The 23,745-nt window shown below is 42.3% G+C and overlaps 1 protein-coding gene across 2 annotated transcripts; it reads right to left on the minus strand.

Moving 5' to 3' along the window:
• Positions 1-12,441: 12,441 nt before the first annotated feature.
• On the minus strand, positions 12,442-19,296 carry TMEM14C (transmembrane protein 14C). Of its 2 annotated transcripts, none has more exons than XM_060307582.1 (6): positions 19,183-19,296; positions 18,053-18,122; positions 17,639-17,715; positions 16,712-16,813; positions 13,886-13,966; positions 12,442-12,968 (listed from the first exon to the last, which is right to left on the minus strand). In XM_060307582.1, exons 2-6 carry the CDS (start codon positions 18,073-18,075, stop codon positions 12,961-12,963), a joined length of 291 nt encoding a protein of 96 aa, XP_060163565.1. In that variant the 5' UTR covers positions 18,076-18,122; positions 19,183-19,296; the 3' UTR covers positions 12,442-12,960. The 2 variants fall into 2 exon arrangements, with proteins under 2 accessions (XP_060163565.1, XP_030737293.1); XM_030881433.2 differs by having other exon boundaries at positions 13,879-13,966.
• Between the last annotated feature and the right edge of the window lie 4,449 nt (positions 19,297-23,745).

Here is a 23,745-nt window from a genome sequence, read left to right on the forward strand (position 1 = left end):
GGGTCTGGTGTGAAGTCCCACAGCATCGCTCCAGAGTCTGTGCAAGTCCCCTGACCCCGGGAAATGTCTACAGATGTCTACTTCTACTGGGTTCTGGAAGAAATATGTAATAGTGGGTACTCTGAAGAGCAAAACTCATCTCCTATTTTCCTTCTTTCCTAGAAATGAAATGCATTTTCTGAGCGTCATTGCCCACAGCGCTGATATATGGGTAGGACTTTACTAAGTACTGAATAAACTATTTGCCAAAGTGTCAAGTATTTGATATACAAATAGATACTAAGTACAATAAGCAGCTTTTTTAAAAAAAATGCCTCCAGAAGTAAGTGTTTAGAGTGTTTTATATTTGCCCAAACTATTTAATATTTCATTGTTTAGCCTCAGAGGTTTGTTTTGTTTTGGCTTTTATAGCAATTACATAGATGTCTGTGGACCGTCAGTTACGGTTCTTATTTGGCCAAGGTTCTACTCTACCATTTTGGCAATGGCAGAAAGATGGTAATTTATCATTTTTCTACTTTGGAATTATGGAAGCAATGATAATTCTAATCTAAAGCAGGACATCTTTCTTAGAAATAAGTATTTCTTTAACATAGAGATGTCAAAATCACATCACCTGATTTTAGTGAAGAAAGAGTCGATTGTTCGATTTTGAAAAATACAACTGCTATGAATTCGTGGTGACTATCAAACCCAATGGCTTGATGACTGCAAATTAACCAAGTCAAGGTTCTGTCATCTTCACATCAAGTGTGTTCATCAGACTTTCAAAATACATTTGTTTCCATATTCCCACGAGGCACAAAGATGAAGTATACCAGCTCGTTCCCCAAAGCAAACTCTTGCTGCTGCTGCAGACAGATCAGACTCAGCTCTGACCTTCACACTTGCTCTGAAGAGCAAATGCATTCAGTTGCTATCGCAGTGATTTCACTTACTACATGTTTTCTTAGTTTTATTTCTAAATTGGTAGTTAAAATAGACATTTTGAACTTAGGACTACTCTATTCAAGCCTGTCATTTTACGAACTCAATATTCTTTTTAAAGAATAATGTTATCAAACTGCTCACTTTTTATGTATTTTATAACTTTGTAACAAATGCTAATGTAATTGGTATCATCTTGTGGACATTATACAAAGGCATAGTAAGAACATGGTGTTTTTGTACAGAAGATTCAGCTCACCTTCTTGAAAAATGTTAAAATCTAAAGAGTAATTTATGTTAGTGGTAATGGTTATATATATATTTGTACAGTTTTAATTAATGTCTCAAAGCAAAAATATTATTTTGTGTTGCTGGGAAACTTTTAAACTCCAAATAGATATTAAAATTAATATGGTTAACTAGTGTGTTTTCCTTACATTGTTAAACTTTATACTTATACTCTGAGGCCTTTTTTTGTTGTTAATTAGTCAACTTTTTTTTTTTCTTAGCAGTTTTAAGTTTACGGAAAATCTGATTGGAAAGTACAGGGTTTCCACATACTCCCTAATCCCCCCGCTCCTCAATTTTCCCTATTATAAATATCTTGCATTAGTGTGGTACATTTGTCACAACTGATGAACCAGTATTGATTCATTGTTATTAATTAAAGGCCATAGATTACATTAGGGTTCACGCTCTGTGTTGTACATTCTGTGGGTTTTGACAACATGTATCCACCAATACAGTATCATACAAAATAGTTTCACTGCCCTAAAGATCCTCTGTGCTCTACCCATTCATCCCTCCCTCCCTCCCTGCAAACCTCTGGCAACCACTGATCTTTTCTTTTTATTATCTCCATAGTTTTTCCTTTTCCACAATGTCATATAGTTGGAATTAAGAAGTATACAGCCTTTTCAGTTTGGCTTCTTTCACTTAGTAATGTGCATTTAAAATTCCTCCCTGTCTTTTCTTGGCTTGATAGCTCATTTCTGTTTATCACTGAAGAGTATTCCATTGCCTATGTGTATCCTAGTTTATTTATCCATTCACCAGCTGAAGGACATTTTGGTTGTTTCCAAGTACGGGCAATTATGAATAAAGCTGCTATAAACATTCATGTACATGTTTTTGTGTGGACATCGGTTTTCACTTCACTTGATTAATTGCTGGACCGTATGGTAGGAGTATGTTTTGTAAGAAAGCACCACACTGCCTTCCAAAGTGCCTGCGCCATTTCTCATTCCCACCAGCAGTGATGAGAGTTCCCGTTGCTCCACATTCTCACCAGCATTTGGTGTTGTCAGTGTTTTGGATTTTGGCTGTTCTAGTGTGTAGCAGTATCTTGTTATTTTAATTTGCAATTCCCTAATGACATAGGATGTGAAGCATCTATTCACATGCTTATCTGCCATCTGTATATCTCCTTGCTGTCTATTCAGATCTTTTGCCCATTTTTAAATTAGTCTGTTTTCTTATTGTTGACCTTAAACAGTTCCTTGTATATTTTGAATAACAGACCTTTATCAGGTTGTCTTTTGCAAATCTTACCTCCAGTCCGTGACTTGTCTTTTCATTCTCTTAAGGTCTTCTGCAGAGGAGAAGTTTTTAATTTGAATGAGGTCCAGCTTACCAATTTTTTATTTCGTGGATCATGCTTCTGGGGTTGTATCTAAAAAGCCATCACCAAACCCAAGGTCACCTATGATTTTCTCCTACATTCTAGGAGTATTACAGTTTTGCATTTTACATTTAGATCTATGATCCATTTTGAGTCAATTTCTCTGAAAGGTATATCATCTGCTGCAGATTCTTCTTCATGCTGATGTCTATTGTCCAGCGTCGTTTGTTGAAAGGACTTTTCTCCACTGAACTGCCTTTGCTAATTTGTCAAAGATCAGTTGACTGTATTTGTGTGCATCTATTTCTGGGCTCCCTATTCTGTTCCACTGATCTATGTGTCTATTCTCTCACCAATACCACACTGTCTTGATTACTGTAGCTTTATAGAAGTCACCTAAGTCAGTTCCTCAACTTTGTTTCTTCTCCTTCAATATTGTGTTGGCTACTTTGGGTCTTTTACTGCTCCATATAAACTCTAGAATCAGTGTCAATATCCACAAAATAACTGGGATTTTTGACTCGGATTGCAGTGAACAAGCAAAAATACAGATCAAGTTGGGAAGAACTGACATCTTGACACTCCTGGGTCTTCCCACCCATGTACAAGGACTATCGCTCTATTTTTTTTACATCTTCTTGGACTTCTTTCATCAGTGTCTTGTCATTTTCCCCATATAGATCTTACACAGATTTGTTGGATTTATACCTGTTTATTTTAGTGTTAATGCAATTTTTAATTTCAAATTTGAATTGTTCACTGCTTATAAATAAGAAAGCAAATGACTTTTCTATATTAAAGTTGTATCCTAATTCCTGTTATAATCACTTATTAAATCCAGGAGTTTCTTTGTTGATTCTTTGAAATTTTCTACATAGACAATCATGTCATCTGCAAACAAAACCAGTTTTATTCTTCATTCCCAATCAGCGTACTTTTTATTTCCTTTTCTTTCTTATTGAACTAGCCAGGACTTCCAGTACAATCCTGAACAGAAGTGGTGGGAGTGAACATCCTTGCCTTGTTCCTGATCTTAGCAGGAAAACATCTAGTTTCTCCCCATTAAGAAAGATGTTAGCTGTAGGGTTTTGGGGTTTTTTTTAATAGATTTTCTTTATCAAGTTGAAGACACTCCTCCCTATTTTGCTGAGAGTTTTTATTATGAATGGTGTTAGATTCTGTCAAATACTTTTCATGCATCTACTGATAATCACTGATCATACAATTTTTGTTTCTTTAGCTTGTTGATGTGATGGACTATATTAATTGATTTTCAAATGCTGAATCAGCTTTGTATACCTAGAATAAATCCCACTTGATCATATTATGTAATTCTCTGTATACATTGTTGGATTGGATTTGCTAATATCTTGCCGAGGATTTCTGCATCTATGTTCATATGTTTATATATATATATAGAGAGAGAGAGAGAAAGAGAGAGAGGGAGAGAGAGAGAGAAAGAGAAAGACAAACTTTTCTCTAAATTTGAAAATTTTCAAAATCATATGTTAAAACAACATAAATATGTGAAGCAAAGATTAACCACAAATACAAGAAGAAATTGACATAACCACAGAGTGGGAGGTTTTTCTTAGAAAACAGATCTAGAGGCCTTAAAATAAGTACATGAGTAACACAGTAAACAAAATTTACCCACCATACATACTATATAGAACTTTGACCAATAAGGCAAAATACTATACATGTAACATGCACAAAAAATTGACCTTATCTTAGGCCAAAAAGAAAATCTCAAATTCTCAAATGTTGAAATATGTAAGCTACAACTTTTTTCCACAGTTTAATAAAAGTAGAATAAAAAAGCATGCCTCCAAAATCATCCACTTAAAAATTCAAAAACAGGGCTTCCCTGGTGGCGCAGTGGTTGAGAGTCCGCCTGCTGATGCAGGGGACACAGGTTCGTGCCCCGGTCTGGGAAGATCCCACATGCTGCGGAGCGGCTGGGCCCATGGGCCATGGCCGCTGAGCCTGCGTGTCCGGAGCCTGTGCTGCTCAACGGGAGAGGCCACAACAGTGAGAGGTCCACGTACCACAAAAAAAAAAAAAAAAAAAAAAATTCAATAACATTGTTCTAACCACTACAAAGTCAAAAGGGAAAATCAAAAATGAAATAAACATCCTTTAGAAATGGACACTGACAGATCTCTGTATTAAAACCTATAAAACTCAGTCAAAACAGATCTCAAAGAAAAAAAATTATACACTTGTTCCATTTATGAGAAAAACAAAAACACTGAAGACATGGTGAATTTGAGCATTTAGCTTAAGAAACTAGAAAAAGGAATAACAGCTTTAAAAAGTGAAAAGGAATGAAAAATATAAAATAATGTCCTAGTAGTAACAAACATTATCCAGCACCAGGTCTCGGTTTCTAATATCACTGTCCAATAAAAGAAACCAGGGCTACTTGGAGAAATGGCTGATTCTAGTATGGGAGCATGAAATATACAAGATGAGCCTGGAGCCTCTTACAGTGCCAGAAAGTAGGGAAGTTCTATAAAAACAAAAAACAAGGGAAAAAAAAAAAGCCTACACTGATTGGCTATGTCAAAGGACCCATGGGCCAACTGAAAGAGCTCCCAATGGTCAAAACTGCAACAATTTGAGCAAGAAAATTAATGGAGAAGTATTGGATTATAACCCAAACCAGGAAATATATATACATGATTCCACAGTGAAGGAGTGGATGGTTGGATGGATAGACAGGGAAGAAGAGGCATCTTCCATGCAGCAGAATTCCAAATAATTTATGTAGATACTCTGCCCTCAAGGAGGCAGAGCACAACTCCCCATTTTTTAAGTGTGGGATATGCATAGTGACTTTCTTTTAAAGAGTACAGTATGGGAAAGGGGGAAAAAAGGAATAGCTTCACAATGGAGAAGCCTGAGGAACACTACCTCAGCCAGATGATCAAGGTCAACATCAACAGTAATATCATGTTCGTATATGTAACTTTAATATGATGTGATGAAAATGACACTTCACCCCTGTGGTCTTCCTCCTAAAAACCGATAATCCCAGTCTGACCATGAGGAAAACACTAGACAAGTTCCAATGGAAGTGCATTCTACAAAATACCTGATCAGTACTCCTCAAAACTCAGTCACCAAAAACAAGAAAAGTCTAATGAAGAGTCACAGCCAAGAGGAGCCTAAGAAGACATGACAACTGAATGTAATATGGTATCCTGGGTAAAATCCTGAAACAGAAGGATATTAGTTAAAAGATAAGAAAAACTGTATGAAGTATGGACTTTAGTTAGTGATAATGTATCAGTATTGATTCATTAGTTGTAACAAATGTATCATGTTAATGTAAGATGTTACTAATAGGGAAAACTGGGTGTAAGGTGTGTGGGAACTCTCTGTACTGTCTCTTAAAACTGTTCCACAAAATAAAGTCTATTTTTAAGAAATAAATTTGATCAATCTATCCATTCAGCAAATATTTACTAAGTAACCACTATGTACTAAGTGTAGTATATATGGTACACATGGTAGAAAAGAAAAGGTCATTTCCTCCAATCTCATAGAACGTACATTCCGCAGACATTAAATAAACACACACACAAAAAAACCTGTATATTTGCAAATTATTATAAGTGCTATTAAGAAAAAAGAAAAAAAAACCCAGGATGTTATAGAGACTAAAGAAGGGATATGAATGTAGTGAGAGATGACGTAATAATTTTAAGACTAGGAGTCTAATTATACTTGATATATGCCTCTGCCTGCTGGGTAAAGAATGAATTGTTGGGCCAAAGCATGAAAACAGAGAGTCCTGTTAGAAGATTAAAAGACAGTGAGGCTTGGACTTGGGTATTAGCAATAGTATGGAAGAGAACTGATGATGGCTGCTGATAGAAAGCTACTGGGTTTTGGTGCTGATCTTGTTTCTTGCAGCTTTATAGAACTTCCTCATTAGTTATAATAGGATTTTAGTTGCTTGTCTTGGATCTTCTAGATAGACAATTATATTAGCTACTTCAAATCTTTGATTTCTTTCTTTTCCACTATTACTTTATACATCATTTATTTCTCTTATTTTATTACTTTGTCTAGTGTCTCTAGGAATCATCAGTGATAGCAAATATCCTATTGTTTCTAACTTCAACGTAAAGCCATAGCACTAGATAAAGGGTAGTTGACAAAAATCTAAGGCAAGCAATGTGCTTGAGTCGACTGAAGCATATACATTAATATCAGAAATTCATTGCTCAGATTAATATCTAATTAGAAAATATATATGAAGAAGTTCCATGCATAATAATAACAAAACTATAAAATATCATGCAATAATCTTAATAGAAATGCAAAGAACTAAGTGAATAAAACTCTAAAATGTTTTAAGACATTAAAAAAAGAAAAACTGAATTAAATGAAGGGATATACAATGTCCTGGATTGAAGAGTAAATATTTTATATACAAACGGCTCATATAGCTCAAAATAAAAAAAAACAAACAACCCAAGCAAAAACTGGGCACAAGATCTAAATATACATTTCTCCACAGACATGCAGATGGCCAACAGGTACATGAAAAGATGCTCATCATCATTAATTATTACAGAAATGCAAATCAAAACTACAATGAGGTATCACCACACACCACTCAGAATGGCCATCATCTAGAAGTCTACAAATAATAAATGCTGGAGAGGATGTGGAGAAAAGGGAACTCTCCTACACTGTTGGTGGGAATATACATTGCTGCAGCCACTATGGAGAACAGTATGGCGTTTCCTTAAAAAACTAAAAATAGAACTAGCATATCATCCAATGCTCCCACTCTCGGACATATATCTGGAGAAAACTGTAATTCGAAAAGATACATGCATCCCAATGTTCACAGCAGCACTATTTATAATAGTCAAGACATGGAAGCAACCTAAGTGTCCATTGACAGATCAATGGATAAAGATATGGTACATATACACAATGGAATACTACTCAGCCATAAAAAAGAATGAAATAATACCATTTGCAGCAACAGGAATGGACCTAGAGATTATACCAAGTGAAGTGAGTAAAAGACAAATATCATACCATATTGCTTATATGTGGAATCTAAAAAAAATTATACAGATGAACTTATTTAGAAAATAGAAACAGAGTCACAGACACAGAAAACAAACTTACGGTTACCAAAGGGGAAAGGGGGGTGGAGGGATAAATCAGGAGTTTGGGATTAAAATATAAACACTATTATATATAAAACAGATAACCAACAAGGACCTACTGTATAGCACAGGGAACTATATACTCAATATCTTGTACTAACCTGTAAAAATCTAAATAAGTATATATATATATATATATACATACATGTATAACTGAATCACTCTGTTGTACACCTGAAACTAATATAACATTGTAAATCAATATTTCAAAAAAACTTTTTGAAGAGTAAATGTTTTAAAGCTCCCAAATCTTCCTAAATTTACCTATAATTCAATGCAATCATAATCAAAACCCCTAGTAAAATTTAAAGCTGAAAGGCTAAGTCTAGATTTATCTGGAAAAGTATGCAAAGAAGAATCAGAAAAGTAACAATGACAGACTTGCCTTACCAAATATCAAAACATAGTACAATCTACACTGATTATAGAGTCACAGACCAATTAGAAAAACAAAAAAGGGCAGTTTACAGAAAAAATATACATCACTGGTCAATAAATACATGAAAAGATGCTTAATAAGTCATACTAAAGATATAAAACAATGGCTTCGATCAGGGGTTGGAACCATGGTCAGTGAACCAAATTCAGTTCACTGTCTGTTTCTGTGCAGCTGGCAAGCTAAGAATGTTTTTTATAAAAAAAAAAAAATCAAAATAAACATGGTCGAAAGAATATCAAAATAAGATTATTTTGTACTATGTGAAAACGATATGAAATTCAAGTTTCAGGGTCCATAAATACAGCTTTGTTGGAAGGTAGCCATGCTCACCTGTTTATGTACTGTTTATGGTGGCTTTTGCATTACGAGGCAAAACTGAATAGCTGGAGAGAGACGGTATGGCCCACAAAGCCTAAAATGTTTACTATCTGGCCATTTACAGAAAAAGTTTGCAGACCCCTAGCTTAATGTGTCAAAGATAAAAAGTCTGATAATACGCAATGTTAAGCAAAGATGAGGAAACAAAATCTCTCAACCGCTATCGGAGGGAGTGTAAATCCGTACAACTCCTTTTGCGGACAATTGAAATTGTAAACGCTCATCTGCTCTGAGTCAGCTTCTACGGATGTAACCTGAAGATTCATCTGCACATGTGCACCGGGACTTAGTGATGTTCCTTGGTACAGCATTTTTTTAATAGCGAAAAGCTTGAAACAAGGTACCTTTCTGTCAGTAGGGGAATGGTAAACTAGACAGCCACATCATATAATTAAAAAGCCACTAAAAAGAATGAGGTAGTCTCCATGTCCAGATAAAGAAAAGGTGTTAAGCGTGATACAGTGTAGCAAAGCGTAACTCAGTGTTAATTCTGTGCCCTCACTTGTCTTCACAATAACCAAAAAAGGATACATTTCTATGTTTTATACTCACAGAAAGCTTCTGGGACAATAAATAAATAATGGCTACCTCTTAAGTTGAGAGACTAAGGGTCTGGGATCAGAAGGAAACAATTTTGCTGTATACCCTTCTGTCTTACATGCATTCTTTATCATAAGCATATTTTATCTCAATTTTAAACGACCTTGTGAACTAGGTATTTTTTTGTTTTTGTTTTGTCTTGTTTTGTTTTGTTTTGTTTTGCGGTACGTGGGCCTCTCACTGCTACGGCCTCCCCCGCTGCAGAGCACAAGCTCCAGACGCACAGGCTCAGCGGCCATGGCTCACGGGCCCAGCCGCTCTGCGGCATGTGGGATCTTCCCGGACCAGGGCACAAACCCGTGTCCCCTGCATCGGCAGGCAGACTCTCAACCACTGCGCCACCAGGGAAGCCCAAGGTGAGTATTTTTATAATTTGGAATAAGAAAGAACTTTGTAAAGCAATGAAGTAATAGATCTGACTATGTAAAGACGTACAGAAACTATAAACAAAGTTAAAAGACACAATAGGTTGGGAGAAAATGTAATATGTAATAAAGGACCTGTGCCCATTATATACAGAGAACTTCCACAAATCTTTATGAAACAAAAACCAACAAAAATGAGGGGGGAAATGGATTACATTCAAACCTTTAGCTGGGGATGTCAAGGTCATCTAGATTCGACCTTGCCTTTCAGTCTCATCTCCTGCTGTTGCCAACCTCACCCGCTCTATGCTATTCACACCAACTTGTAGGTACTCAACTGTGCCAGGCAGTGTCATGCCTCAGAGGCACTGCGCATACCTTCCCTCTACCTGCAACATTTGTCTGTCCTTGTTTATGAATTCCTCATCCTTCAAGGCTCAGCTCAACCACCATCTCCTCTGTGAAGCCCTCCTAGACTCCCTGAAGAGAACTGACCAGTTTTTTGTGCCCCTGGGGTAATGTCTACCTACCTCTATTAGCTATGTATTTCTATGTTGCCTTTGTTTGTCTAGATGTCAGTGTTCTCCACTAGACTCCACGATGGCAAGCCATGGTTTGTTTTTCTTTTCCTTCTGGGACCCAGCACAATCTTAGGACAGTAAGTACTTGGGAAACTTGGCCAGGGAGAGGAAGGGGTTCTTAGCAAGGACACTGTCAAGGCTGCTGGCCAATGAAGACACCCCATCCCACCCCCGCCCCTTGGAACTGTAGGCAGCCTTAGAAGTCTCAGAGGTAACCACAGGAGCAGTCACACAGGGGTCTACCTTGGACCTGAACTGATTCCCACCTCCAGGGAATCGTTGTCATTCAGAGTCTAAGGCTAGCACCCCAACCCTAGAACTGAAGGTGGCCAAAACTGGTGTCCTTAGGAAACACTTCATGACAGAAGAAAATCCAGGGCCTCGGGCTTCCCTGGTGGCACAGTGGTTAAGAGTCTGCTTGCCGATGCAGGGGACACGGGTTCGTGCCCCGGTCCGGGAAGATCCCATGTGCCGCGGAGCGGCTGGGCCCGTGAGCCATGGCCGCTGAGCCTGAGCGTCCGGAGCCTGTGCTCCGCAGTGGGAGAGGCCACAACAGTGAGAGGCCCGCGTACCACAAAAAAAAAAAAAAAAAAAAAATACCTGCAAGTATGTGACATCAAGCATCAACCCTTTCTTATCTATGAGTAGTTATTATTAACAGCAGCATGTGAGAAAAAGAACTGGGGTGTCAGTGGACCAAAAGCTTAATGAGTCACTGCTGTGATGGGGCTGTCCAAAAATCTTATTTTGATTCTGGTTGTACTAACAGAAATGTGTGGTCTAGAATCCAGTATCCTGGTCACACCCCATCTGTGTAGAGCTATGGGCATTATGCTTTAAGAAGGGGCCCTGTTCATTTCCAAAATATACAAACAGCTCATACAACTCAATAATAAAAAAACAAACCCAATCGAAAAATGTGCAGAAGACCTAAATAGACATTTCTCCAAAGAAGACATACGGATGGCCAATAGGCACATGAAAAGGATGCTCAACATTGCTAATTATTACAGAACTACAAGTCGAAACTATAATGAGGTATCACCTCACACTACTCAGAATGGCCATAATTAAAAAGTCTACAAACAACACATGCTGGAGAGGGTGTGGAGAAAAGGGAACTCTGCTACACTGTTGTGGGAATGTAAATTGGTGCAGTCACTGTGAAAAACAGTATGGAGGTTCCTCAAAAAACTAAAAGTAGAGTTGCCATAAGATCCTACAATCCCACTCCTGGGCATATATCTGGAGAAAACTGCAATTCAAAAAGACACATGCACCCCAATGTTCACTGCAGCACTATTTACTATAGCCAAGACTTAGAAACAATCTAAATGTCCATCAACAGATAAATGGATAAAGAACATGTGGTACATATTTACAATGGAATACTACTCAGCCATAAAAAAGAACGAAAGAAGGCCATTTGCAGCAACCTGGATGGACCTAGAGATTGTCATACTAAATGAAGTCAGAAAGAGAAAGACAAATATGATATCACTTCTATGTGGAATCTAAAATATGACACAAATGAACTTATCTATGAAATAGACTCACAGACACACATAACAGACTTGTGGTTGCCAAGTGGGAGGGCAGGTGGGAGACGGATGGATTGGGAGTTTGGGATGAGCAGATGCAAACTATTATATATAGAATGGATAAACAACAAGGTCCTACTGTAGAGCACAGGGAACTATATTCAACATTCTGTGTAAACCCTAATGGAAAAGAAAATAAAAAAGAATGTATACACGTATGTATAACTGAATCACTTTGCTGTACAGTAGAAATTAACACACTGTAAATCAACTAAACTTCAATAAAATAAATTTCAAAAAAAAAAGAGGGCCCTGGCAGACACGTCAAACCATGGCACACACAACAAAGATGAGAAAACTAGGACTCCTTTCAAGGAGCTTAAGCCAATCCACAAAATTGTATATGCCTGAATTACATATCCTAAATCCAATCAATACCAGCTCGGATTGAGCTAAGTAGCAAATACCCCTTTTCTTTAAAGAGGGGGAAACTAAGGTAAGGGGTACCAGAACGAGTTAGCTCAGGGCTGGTTAACAACAATTTCATTTTTTTCTCTTTTTTTCTCTTTTTTTGGTTACACAGTCCTACTAATCTTAGAAATCCAAGGCTCAATGCAATGCCTAATCAAATAATAACTAACTTTCCTTCTTTGGTCTTTAAGTTATCCAGGATGGGTAATTCCTAAATAAAATGTTAACAGAAACACCTTCATGCTCTTTTATCTTCTTGCTATTCACATCTCATTCTATGTTCTAGACAGCTCTGGCAACAAAGACACCGAAGAAAATATTATTTACAGTAAACTTTATTTTCATTGATTTCACTTAACATAATTTCAAAGTAGGTCTGTGCTCTAAGATAAGCAGAACAACAGATATCCTAAATCTCATTAACAGATCTTTTTCACACTGTTCCTCTGAGTAGGGTACAGGGTTTCAGGGGCCCCAATGGCGACACCCTACATTTTATCCCTGGAGATTTTACCTATAGATTCAGAAAGAACAGTTAATATCAACATACAAGAATCAAACTGTATGCTTCTACTATAGGAAGAAGCTCTTGTGTTACACTCTACCCACCTCTTTAGGGTTGTAATGATAATAACTGACTTTCTTCTCTGCAAAGTTGGGTTTTTTTGGTTTGTTTTTGTTTTAAGTAAAATGTCAGAATATGTGAAAATGCTGTACTTATTTATCTTAATATGCTAAAAATAGTGAAAATTTTAAAATTCTTCATGAGTCCAAGCTGGGCCATGACTACTACGGATGGGATTGACCCAACGCACTAATTCCAAGTTTGGCGACCATCAGCAAACTGTTCAAAGGAAACACATAAAAAAAACAAAAAATCAGATAAAGAACAGCACAGGCACTTGACTATTTTTAAGGGACTGGGACTCAGCAGGTCCCTCACAACTACATGGCGAGGAGGGGCCAAGGCAGAGCAAGCAGGGATGAACTCCCACCCCTGGAGGTGCCAAAGGAAGAACTCGTGAAAGGCAGTCCTGCACTGGGGCTTTGAAATCATACACGTGAGCTGAAGTTCCTAATCTAACAGCCAATAATTCAAAGATGAGAAAATAAGGCTGGAGAGACCAAGGCCTCCCCAGTCAGGCAGGTCATCAGTGGTAGGTCTCCAGCCTCCCAGTTTACAGCTCTTGACCTTGGTCTATGCTAGTTACAAAACATGATTCTTGACAGCATCATAACTATGATCAAAGTTGGGTAAGTAATCTTTTTCCAAAGCAGATTTTTAAAAATTCTATTTTGGGGGTATCTTTATTATACTTAAAGACTACATTTTTAAGAACAATCTGGTTTGGATTTTATAATTAAAGTTAATCACGATTGACGTTAAATAGGATTCAATCAGAATTCCCTTTCAGCAAAATTTTCAATAATAAAGGACACCTTACAACTAAGAAACATGGACCCCACGCTGAAAGTCACACAAATGGCTGCAGTCGTGGAGCTTCCTCCACTGCAGAAAGGGGCCAGGATGGACCAGAGAGCAAATGTGAAAGCAAAATCCATTTCCAAAGTGAACGAATATACTTATTTCATTTTGACATTAAATCTGCTGTTTTTGCAGCCTTTCCTATTTGTATATGAATTGAAATCATTTCAGTCGATGCTCAGCATCAGATATACTGAAACAAGTAAAATTTTGAACGTCTAAAGTGTTTGGGGCATTAAACTAGAACTAGCAATAGAGCAGAGGGTACCTGGCACCTGCAATTAAGCCTGCAGGCATAAATTTTCCAGAGTGGTAGAATCTCATTCCCATAATGCCAGCCAAGGTTCCAGATGTAACTGATGAAAAGATAAAGAGAGTCAAAGATCACTACATCTTGTATGTTGGAGGATGAAAATACGGCCAAACTCCCACCCATCTTTCAAGGGCCCAGACCTCATACCTCCTCCTTTCCCGAGTCGGGGAGCTCCACAGCCACCCACAGTCAATGGGACCAAGTACAAATACTGGAGTCAAAGGCTCTCAGTGTCTGAGCCCAGCCTGCCTTTCCAGCCTCACCTCCTACCACTCTTCAGCCATAAATTTCTTAGTCTTCTCCTAAATTGCTGTAGGAGAAAACTACATTTTTCCTATGCCGATGCTATTTACCCTGTGTGCTCTTAGGCTCTTCCCACTTGACATCTATTCAAATACCTACCACCTGCCATGCACTGCACCAGGTGCTGGGAACACAACTGTCATCAAAAAGATCTCTGCCTTAACGGCGTTTGGAGTTTGATAGGACTAACTTGAAAGAATCACACAAATAAAAACTCAGAAGTATAATCTGTGCTACAGGCGCCAATTAATGCAATACAAATAACGTGATGAACAGGGGATCCAGCCCATTGAGGGAGAAGGACTTGCTGAGAAAGTGAAGACTGAGCCGCGATGTGAAGAGTCGCGATTAACGAGCTCAAGGGGAGGAAAGCACATTCCAGGCAGAGGGCGTAATACACGCAGGGCCCTGCGGTGAGAGGGGGCTGCTAGACGTGGTGTGGCACAGAAACTGAGACTGAGGGAGAAAGAGGGCCACAGCCTACAGAGCCTCGAGGGCCACGGGACGGACTGTGGTCTTCTTCCGAAGACAATGGAAAGCCATTAAAATATATTACGCAGAGGAATACATACAAAGAGCTGCATTCTGAAAATATAATTGTGGCTGTACCATAGGGAGCAAACTTCAGGGAAAACAGAGAGGAGGTAGGGTACCAACTGAGAAACTTCCTCGGGAATGCAGGCAAGAGGGGGGCTAACTGGGGCATGGACGGTGGCTGTGGAGGTAGGGAAGGGGACAGCCTGGGATACGAGTTGCAGGTAGTGTTGACAGGACTTGCTGATGAACCAGACAGAGATGGAGGGGAGGAGAGCAATGGAGACCCAAATGGAGGGAGGACACCAGGAGACCAAGCGTGTGTGAAGATAGGAAGCCAGGTGTGGGCAGATGCCATGACATAGCTGAAAGCTTTCAAGCAGGCAACTGGATACACGAGAGTAAAGCTCGGAGGAGAGAGAAATTTGTGAGTCATTTGTGTATCAGTGGTAATTTAAGACCTGGGCTTCAACCATATTGCCAAGTGAGAGAGTATAAAGAACATTAAAAGTGCCAGGTTTTAAGAACCTTGATATCTAATGGTTGAAATGGAAGACAGGTCGACAAAACAGACAAAAGGGAATCAGAAGATAAAAAGGAAAAACAAGAGAATGGAAAATGGACTGGTGTACTGTGCTGAGAACAGCTAAAAGGCCAAATAAAATGAGGACTAAGAAGTGTATGCTGAATTTTGAAACACACAGGTTCCTGGCAGCCTCAGGGAGAGCTATTCCCGTGGACTAAGGGGACAGAAGTGGAGGCCGAGGTGGGTTGAGAATGTGAGGTGAGGAAGTGAAGATGGGAGTGTAATGGATGTTTTTTAAGAGAAGTTCCTGAAGAGGAAGCAGAAGGGCAGCAACTGAAGAGAGCAGTGGGGTCACGAGAGGTCCTTTTTTTTTTTTTTTTTTAAATGGGTGAGAGATGAGCACATCGGAGCATCACTGGGTGGGATCCACCTGAGAGGCAGGATACGAGGAAGGGCTGGCATCAGTGACGGTGTAAAGCTCTGGGGAAGGTGAAGCAGTAGAGACCCAAAGCCTGGTGGAGGGACCAGCCTTGGAGACAAGAACCAGGACAGGGGAAGGCTTAGAGGCGATGGCATGAGGGAGTCTCCACGTGACGGCTGCTGTTTTGTCTTCAAGTAGATGGTGAGGTTGTTCGCTGGGGTGTCAGAAAGGGGACAAAGGGGCCTGAGAGTAACTCCGGGGCTGCAAGAGAGCCACCGAGCAGAGCAGAGAGCTGGGCGCTTCCTCCTTCCCAGCCCAGGCCGACTTGGACAAACCGCTGTGACACGCCCGCTCCCCGTGAGGGCCAGAACCGCGTGTTTTCTCATCCTGTGGGTTTGTGGGGGCAGCGAGGGGCCCACACACCCAGCAGGGTGTCTGACACAGGGTGGGGCTCAGGAAAAATGCACCAAAGCCACCCTGATAAGTAATCTTCCCCTCCCTGCGCCCCTCACCGTCTGTGCTGCCCAGAGGACACGGCAGCAGCCCCAGTCACGTTTTATGTCCCCGGCGAAGGTAAAGCCTCCCTGAAGGCAGGGCCTACATCTTACACACTTAGTTTACATCTAAAAGGCTAACAAATGATTTTCAAATGGGAAAAATGCAATACCGATGCAAACCTAACCCAGACACGTGGTCCTTCAGTGACGCTCAAGTAGACGGTCTTCAGCAGGGAATCACAATGGTTAAGAGACACATGCCTGCCTTACACAAGTTTAACACTTATTTCACTGGGTAAATCTACATTCATGAGGTATGAAAACCTTTCCATATTCTGTACATAAAAGATAAGTAGAAACCAGCACAAGACGCACCACCCCCCCGGCCGCCCTCATTTCAAAACTTGCTTAGGACTTGGCAGAAGCAGTAAAACCGTCGCAATGTGAAGAACCTGTCACATCCCACCAACCCAGGGATGCGTCAGGGAGACGCTGAAACCGACATACCTAAGAAAAGCCAAATGTTCCTTGGATCCTGAGACAGCTGATAGGCCCCGAGGCCCGCTAATCCACCGAAGAGGAGCCCGGCAGCCAGGGACGGGACACTGCCTGCAGGGAAGCAAACACACAGCTGCACTGCAATGGCAGACACTCATCTCACTGACAGAATCCACCAGACCGCCCTCCCCTACAGAGGAAAACAGCAAAGAGAACATCTCTCAACGCGGTCCAGGACCAAGGCATTCTCAACGAGGAAAATGTGTGGGGGAGTTTGCCATTTTACCAGAGAGGTCAGGGTCGTACCACACGGGTCCTCTCTCCTCTAACAGGCAGGACACTTCCTCCCAGGGAGAAAGGGAGGGCTCCGAGCCAGGCCTGATTAACCCTGCAAGGACTGGAACTCTCCATGGGCAGGACCTTGGGCTCATCCCCAAAGGAAAGGGAAAGAGGGTCAGTGAGTTAAAAAATGACCTGGAGAGCAAGAATTCTAATGTGTGTGATGGCAGGGGGGATGCAGGCAAGGAGTGGGGTGGAAACAAGCGTGTTCGCTGACACACCTGTGCCTGATTTAATGCGGAGCCCTCAAAACTGCTTCTGCGAAGACTAGAGGTTTCCTTCTACTTGAAGAGCAGAGATGGCCCTCTGGGGTCAAGGCTGATGTATGGCAGGTGATGATAATAACAATCTACTACCATCCCTAACCGGTATCTTTATCTAAAGAGGCAAAAACCAAGTGACTGGACAAGAAGCCTGGTGTAGGTCGGCCGGATAACCGCAAAGGCAAGTGCAGCTGCAGGGCTGATAATTCGCCTGCACTCCAGCGAGAGGGCCTAAAGCAAACCTGACTCCAGTAAGACTGCAGTCTGAGGACCCTGGGGACTCACTCTTCACCGGGAATAAGATTTTAAGCGGTTTAATAACTACAAACCGTACCTGCTCTTGCATAGCCAATGATCCCGCCGGAAGCAACCAGTGCTGCGTAGCCAAAGCCGATCCAATGTATAGGCACTCTGAAAACGGAGCAGTGAGAAATCGGTGCTAAGCGTGTTGAAAACACAAAAAACAAACGAAACAGCATGGGACCATAGAATGGGATCAAAAAGGTCACCATTCCAGAACCATCCTATCACTGTATAAACGCAAATAAATCCCAGAGAGGTTAGATGGCTTGCCTAGAGTCAGTGGCAGAGCTGGGACTCGAACACAAGTCCCTGGCCTACACGTCCGTATCCTCCCACAGCCCAAGCTGTCCAGCAGTCTTGGCTCAGCGCCCTTTTCAGATGATGAAAGAAACTCTGGTTTTGAAAAGCTCCTGACTATTCCACCCCCATTTCACGGGGCACTTACAGTGGGCCAGAGTCCTTCTCCATTGTTCTCTTTCACTCTGTCCAAATGGAAGATCACACGAGGCCTGCACCTGCAGAGGAGGGGCTGGATCAGAGGCAGTTAACAGCACAGCTCGCTAGCAGCCAGGAAGCAGTGCGTCCAAGTTCCAGCTCCAGCCCCTTGGGAGCTAAGAAGAATGGGCAAGCCACCCAACGTCTCTAAGCCTCAGTTTCCTTCACCATACCTATGCTGAAGATAGCAACGGTACAAATTTCCTAGGGCTACTATGGGCATTAAATGGGATAATATGTAAAGGGGCTTTGCACAAAGTAATTGCTGAACAGATACCAGGCGTTCTAGTAATAACCTAAATTCTAATATAACATAGGCCCACAGGACACTTCACTGACCAGCTCTGTACAGTGAATGAGCTAATCTCCTCAACACCTAACCAAATTATAACTAAACTGGAAAGTAAACACACCTCCTGTGCCCTTAATTCAAGTATTTTAGTCGCCCTTTCTGGGGGGAAAGGGTGCTGCTTTTCACCCCTGCCCAAAGAATTGATTTCAATACTCAACATTTGTAAAGTTTTCAGATGGTTATTTAACTTTGCATCACTCATAGTTATCGTTAGATGGGGAGCGAGGAGGAAGGATGAAACATACAAAGCCCAAGTCATAATTACGCAGAACCCTACACCCTTGGCAAAGCAGGGTGTAACTCCTAATTTCTTAAAGAAATGCATCTGGTATCCAACGAGGCTAAGCTTGAAAATACATAACCTCTTCTGTTTAAATTATTGTCTATAAGGGGGGGGGGCTTGGAATTGTACCACCGTCATTAATTCGACGTAACACTGAGCCACCGAGATTTTTAAGGAGATGGCCCAATAAAACTTCCAGGAAACTAACGACCTCGACGCTACCTCGGTAAGCATCTGCCTCAGGAGCTCAGGGTCTCCGCAGGATTCACAACCCACTTTAAGGAAAGCAGGAAACGAGGGACTACACAAGCACCTACCACGCAGCCTAAAGCCGCCGCCTGGATCCGGAGGACGAAGAGCAGGCGGCAGCAAAGCCTCTCAACTCATTTCTAAAAGTCAAAACAGGTGTAAAATAATAGTAATAATAATTCCAAAGTACACGAACCTCCTTCCCAAAGGTCTGCACTCGCGAACGAGGGTGCACACGCCTACGAGCCAGGAGTCGCTCTCCTGCCGGAAATGTCGCAGCGCTTTCTCCGAGTCCGAGGGCGGGGCTTGGCACGGGGTGGGGCTAGAGGTAGAGGTCGCGGCGCTCCGGGCGTCCCGGGGGCAGGGCATGGGGCGGGGCTTGCGCCGGATAGGCCGGCGCGTGCTCTTTGTCCCCGGGTCAGGGAGTCGCCGAGCGCTCCGTGTATCCGGGGAGCTGGGCGTGGTGCCGGCCGTCCAGCACTCGTCCCAGATCCAAGCCAGCCTGGCCTAAATCCGGAAGCACAGGCTTGGAGTCTAGTTTTGCAAGAGGCCTTTGCGAGCTGGGCCAGGTCTGCGGTGAGGGGGTGGGGCTGCCACCGATGGGAGTGAAGGGCATCCGAGGCTGGATTTTGAAGGACTGCATCAACAGAGGGCCCTATTACCGGGTGTCAACCAGATGCAGGCCATCGGGGAGGACTGTCACTCTAGCCCGATCACGTTATTTGCTACCATGGGAAGGGACTACTTTCTATCTGCAGAAGATAGGGTGGCCACTAGACAGGCTAGACAGTGTGGCTCACTTCCCTGTTTGTTTCAAAGAGTGAGGCTACTCGAAAAGCATCTTAAAAGGGAACAGTGGGGGGCTTCCCTGGTGGCCCAGTGGTTGAGAGTCCGCCTGCCGATGCAGGGGACACGGGTTCGTGCCCCGGTCTGGGAAGATCCCACATGCCGTGGAGCGGCTGGGCCCGTGAGCCATGGCCGCTGAGCGTGCGCGTCCGGAGCCTGTGCCCCGCAACGGGAGAGGCCACAACAGCGAGAGGCCCGCGTACCGCATTAAAAAAAAAAAAAAAGAGGGGACAGTGGGTGAGTTATATTTGCAAGTACCTCTGTGATGCCCCCGTGGCCACACGTTATCCCCATTCCCACTGCATATCTGCTTCTCTTCTCTGCGTTTCCTGCACCACCATTCACTCAGTTGCTGTAACACCAAAATGTGGGTGGGTGTCACGTTTGGCATCTCTCTCTTTCATCCCCTACAAGTATCAACAAGAATAGATCTTATATATACAATCTTGAGTGAAAAAGCAAATTGCAGTGCATTGGCAACTGAAAAAAAATGCACAAGGAGACAGTTGTGAGCTAAGTTTTATTGGGGGCAAAATGGGGACTATAGCCCCGGAGACAGCCTCTCAGGTAGCTCTGAGGAATTGCTCCGAAGAGGTGGTGGCTGGGGGGTGAGTCAGTATATGTGCTTTTGGTAAAGGGGGTTGGGTGCCCTCAAGCACACATTTTGACAGAAGGTTGGTGCTAGTCACGAGGAGCAGGTGTCTCTGTTAATGATTTTAGTGCTTTTCTAGATGTGAGAAGATGCAAGAAATTGGGCTCATAAAACCTTCCCCTGAAAATATCTAACTCTCTGAAGGCCTGTTCTGCCAGTTTTTCCCGGAGCACGGGATGCCTCATTCCTGATCTGCAGCCAGAACTCCTTTCATGGTGTGTGGAAGGTCAGTGAGTGCAGTGGCTAGGGACCTAATCCTTGTAGAGGCAGATGGCGAGTGACAATTTTCTGTTGGCAGCATACATACTCTGAAAGAAGACCTTCCACTTGCAGCAACTCCTACTTTTCAGATATCAAAAGTGAAGTCTGTTTACCACAGCTGATTCTAACCAACCGAAGCTGATAGTGACTAAGAACTCTGAGCAATTCCACTTAGGCCAGACCCTCAACAACTTAATGGAAGACTCTCCTGAAAAAACAGGGACAGGGGCTTCCCTGGTGGCACAGTGGTTGGGAATCCGCCTGCTAGTGCAGGGGACACAGGTTCGAGTCCTGGTCCGGGAGGATCCCACATGCCGCGGACCAACTGGGCCTGTGTGCCACAACTACTAAGCCTGTGGTCTAGAGCCCGCAGCCACAACTGCTGAGCCTGCGTGCCACAACTATTGAAGACCGCGCGCCTACAGCCTGTGCTCAGCAACAAGGGAGGCCACCGCAGTGAAAGGCCCGTGCACCGCAACGAAGAGTAGCCCCCACTCGCCGCAACTAGAGGGAGCCTGTGTGCAGCAACGAAGACCCAACGCGGCCAAAATAAATAAATAAATAAATTTTATTTTTTTAAAAAAATGACAGGACTTGCCTTAACCAGCTGGGATGATTTAGGGATTCATTTCTCCCTATGCAGATGCAAGCTTCAAACCTTAGTTAAGCCCACCATGATCCTCCCCCTGCCTTTTAGACTTAAAGAAATTGAACCACAGAGAATTAGTTACCTATAGTCCTAGCCCTTGGTTGAGCTGTTATTTGAAATAAGTTGTCCTACACCCTTAACTCTACTATAATGCATAGTTTCATGTGCAGTCCATCATAAAATATAAAAGAAATGAAAGGAACCGGTTTCTGCTCTGTTTCAGTTGGTTCCACACAAGGATTTGTGTTTAGTAATGTTTCTAGTTGACATTAGCATATTTTAGGAGATAGCTCAGCTCTTAACTAGGAGCCCACTGAATAGTACTGGAACACTGAACCACAAGTGTGTCATGGGGCGTGACGAAGATTGTGTGAGGGACTAAGTTTTTAGTCTCTGGCCACTGGGGCCTATCAATGGGATGTTTTTCTGTTAGTTTTCTGTTTTTGTTTTTTTTTCACAGAGGCCTCAAGTCACGATTGTCTGCTAGACACACATGTACACCCACCCATAACCAGAGCAATAAAGACCATCTGCCGCAACAGAAGAGCTCACGAGGAAGGAATAGCGCTTCACTCTGAGCATTATTTTATCATTTTTGGAGCTTTGTATGTGTTGAATTTACACTGAAACAGAGCTCAAGCAAAAATGGTCAAAATCAAATGCCAGTTGCAGTGTTGCAAGTCAACATCTGCTGAGTATCCACAATACTAATTACTAGGTCTTCAGGAGTATTTTATAGCTTTAAGATTGACATCATTCAATAAAATTTTCTCCAAGAAATTAATAAATGAGATTATGAAAAAAAACTGCCTATTTTTTTCAACCTACCCTATCTGCCACGTGCTTCTAGGATCTCATATATTAGAGCCATAATAATATGAGCAAAGCATACAGTGAGCTTATTACACGCAGGACACTGAAGTGCTTGACATCGACGAACTCATTTAATCTTCATAGCAACCCTAGGCAGTACAGACTATTACTTTCTTCTGCTTTTATACATGGAGGAAATTAAGGCAGAAAGGGGTTCTCTAGCTGGTATAAGGTCACACAGTAAAGGGTAGGGCTGCCTAACTCCCTTAGTCTGTTCTCAGTACCGTGACCAGGACAATCCTGTTACAAATTGGACTGCAGTCATTCCTCAGCTCCAAACCCTCCAGTGGCTCCCTTACCTCCCGCAAAGCCCTGCACACCTCCCTCCCGGACCTCAGCTCCTATTCCTTTCCCCTTTGCTGATGCTGCTCCAGCCTCCCTGCTTGCACCTCCGAGCACTTGCACGTGCAGCTGTTTCATCTGCCCGGAACCCTCTTCCCAGATAATCTCTCGCTCACTCCCTCATCTCCTTTAAATCTTCATTCGAATGTCACCTTCTCAGTGAGGCCTTCCAGGATCATCTTATTTAAGACTACGACCATCTGCATTTTCTTCCGTAGCTTATTTTTCTCCACGGCACTTACCTCCTAAGTGGTATATAACTTACGAGTTGCAATCACCTCCCCTCTCTAGCATGCAAGTTCTCGAGAGTGAGGACTGTTGCCTGGCACAGCACGGCCCCACAAGCATGCGTTGAAAGGCCGAGGACATGTAGTGAGAAGTCAGCAGCTGCTTCAGAAAGAGGGCAACCGGCAGAGTCAGAGACAGGAGGGAGAGATTGCCCTGGCTGCACCCTGCCTCTTTCTGAGGTCTGGCTCTCTCCCGGCCCCGGCCTGTCAGACACCTGTGTCCTTGTCATAAACCCATCCCCGTGCCTTCTGAAGTTTGGGATAGCCAAAGCTGCTTTTTGTTTCTTGCAGCTGAGTCTTTCTTAACAGAGGTAGCATCCCGTTCCCTCTGCCAGAAATGCCTTTTTCTCCTTGTTCAAAACTCAGTCTCATCTCTTACTGAAGTCAAGCTGCCACCAGCCACCACAGGCTGTAATACATTTCTTACCAAAGCTTTTGTCCTTTGTGTAGGGATCTTTTTTTTTTTTTTCCCTTTTCGGCCCCTAGAATCTAGGATAGTGCCGGGTACATGGTGAGCGTTGTTCATCGCAGGCCCAGTGAATAAACAAATGGAGAGTGGAGATAGAGGTGGCCTTCAGAGATTTCAAAATACTGAGGAGTGAATTTGCGATAAGGAGCTGCTCATACTAATATCAAACGAAGTAGACAATCCAGCACAGAGATGGCTGAGATTATGAACAGACTATACATTCCTAGGAGGAAAAGGAAATGAACCTGACTCCCCCCAAATAGATATTTTTTGATACAAACTGGTTTGTGCAATGGCCTCCAAGTACACTACCAGGCAAGCTCTGCCAGAGGTCACTGAGCAGACAAGCGCACAGACCAAAATAAAATGCTCCAATCACA

This window comes from Globicephala melas, chromosome 11 (assembly GCF_963455315.2).
Source record: "Globicephala melas chromosome 11, mGloMel1.2, whole genome shotgun sequence".
NCBI classification, from domain to species: Eukaryota; Metazoa; Chordata; class Mammalia; order Artiodactyla; family Delphinidae; genus Globicephala; species Globicephala melas.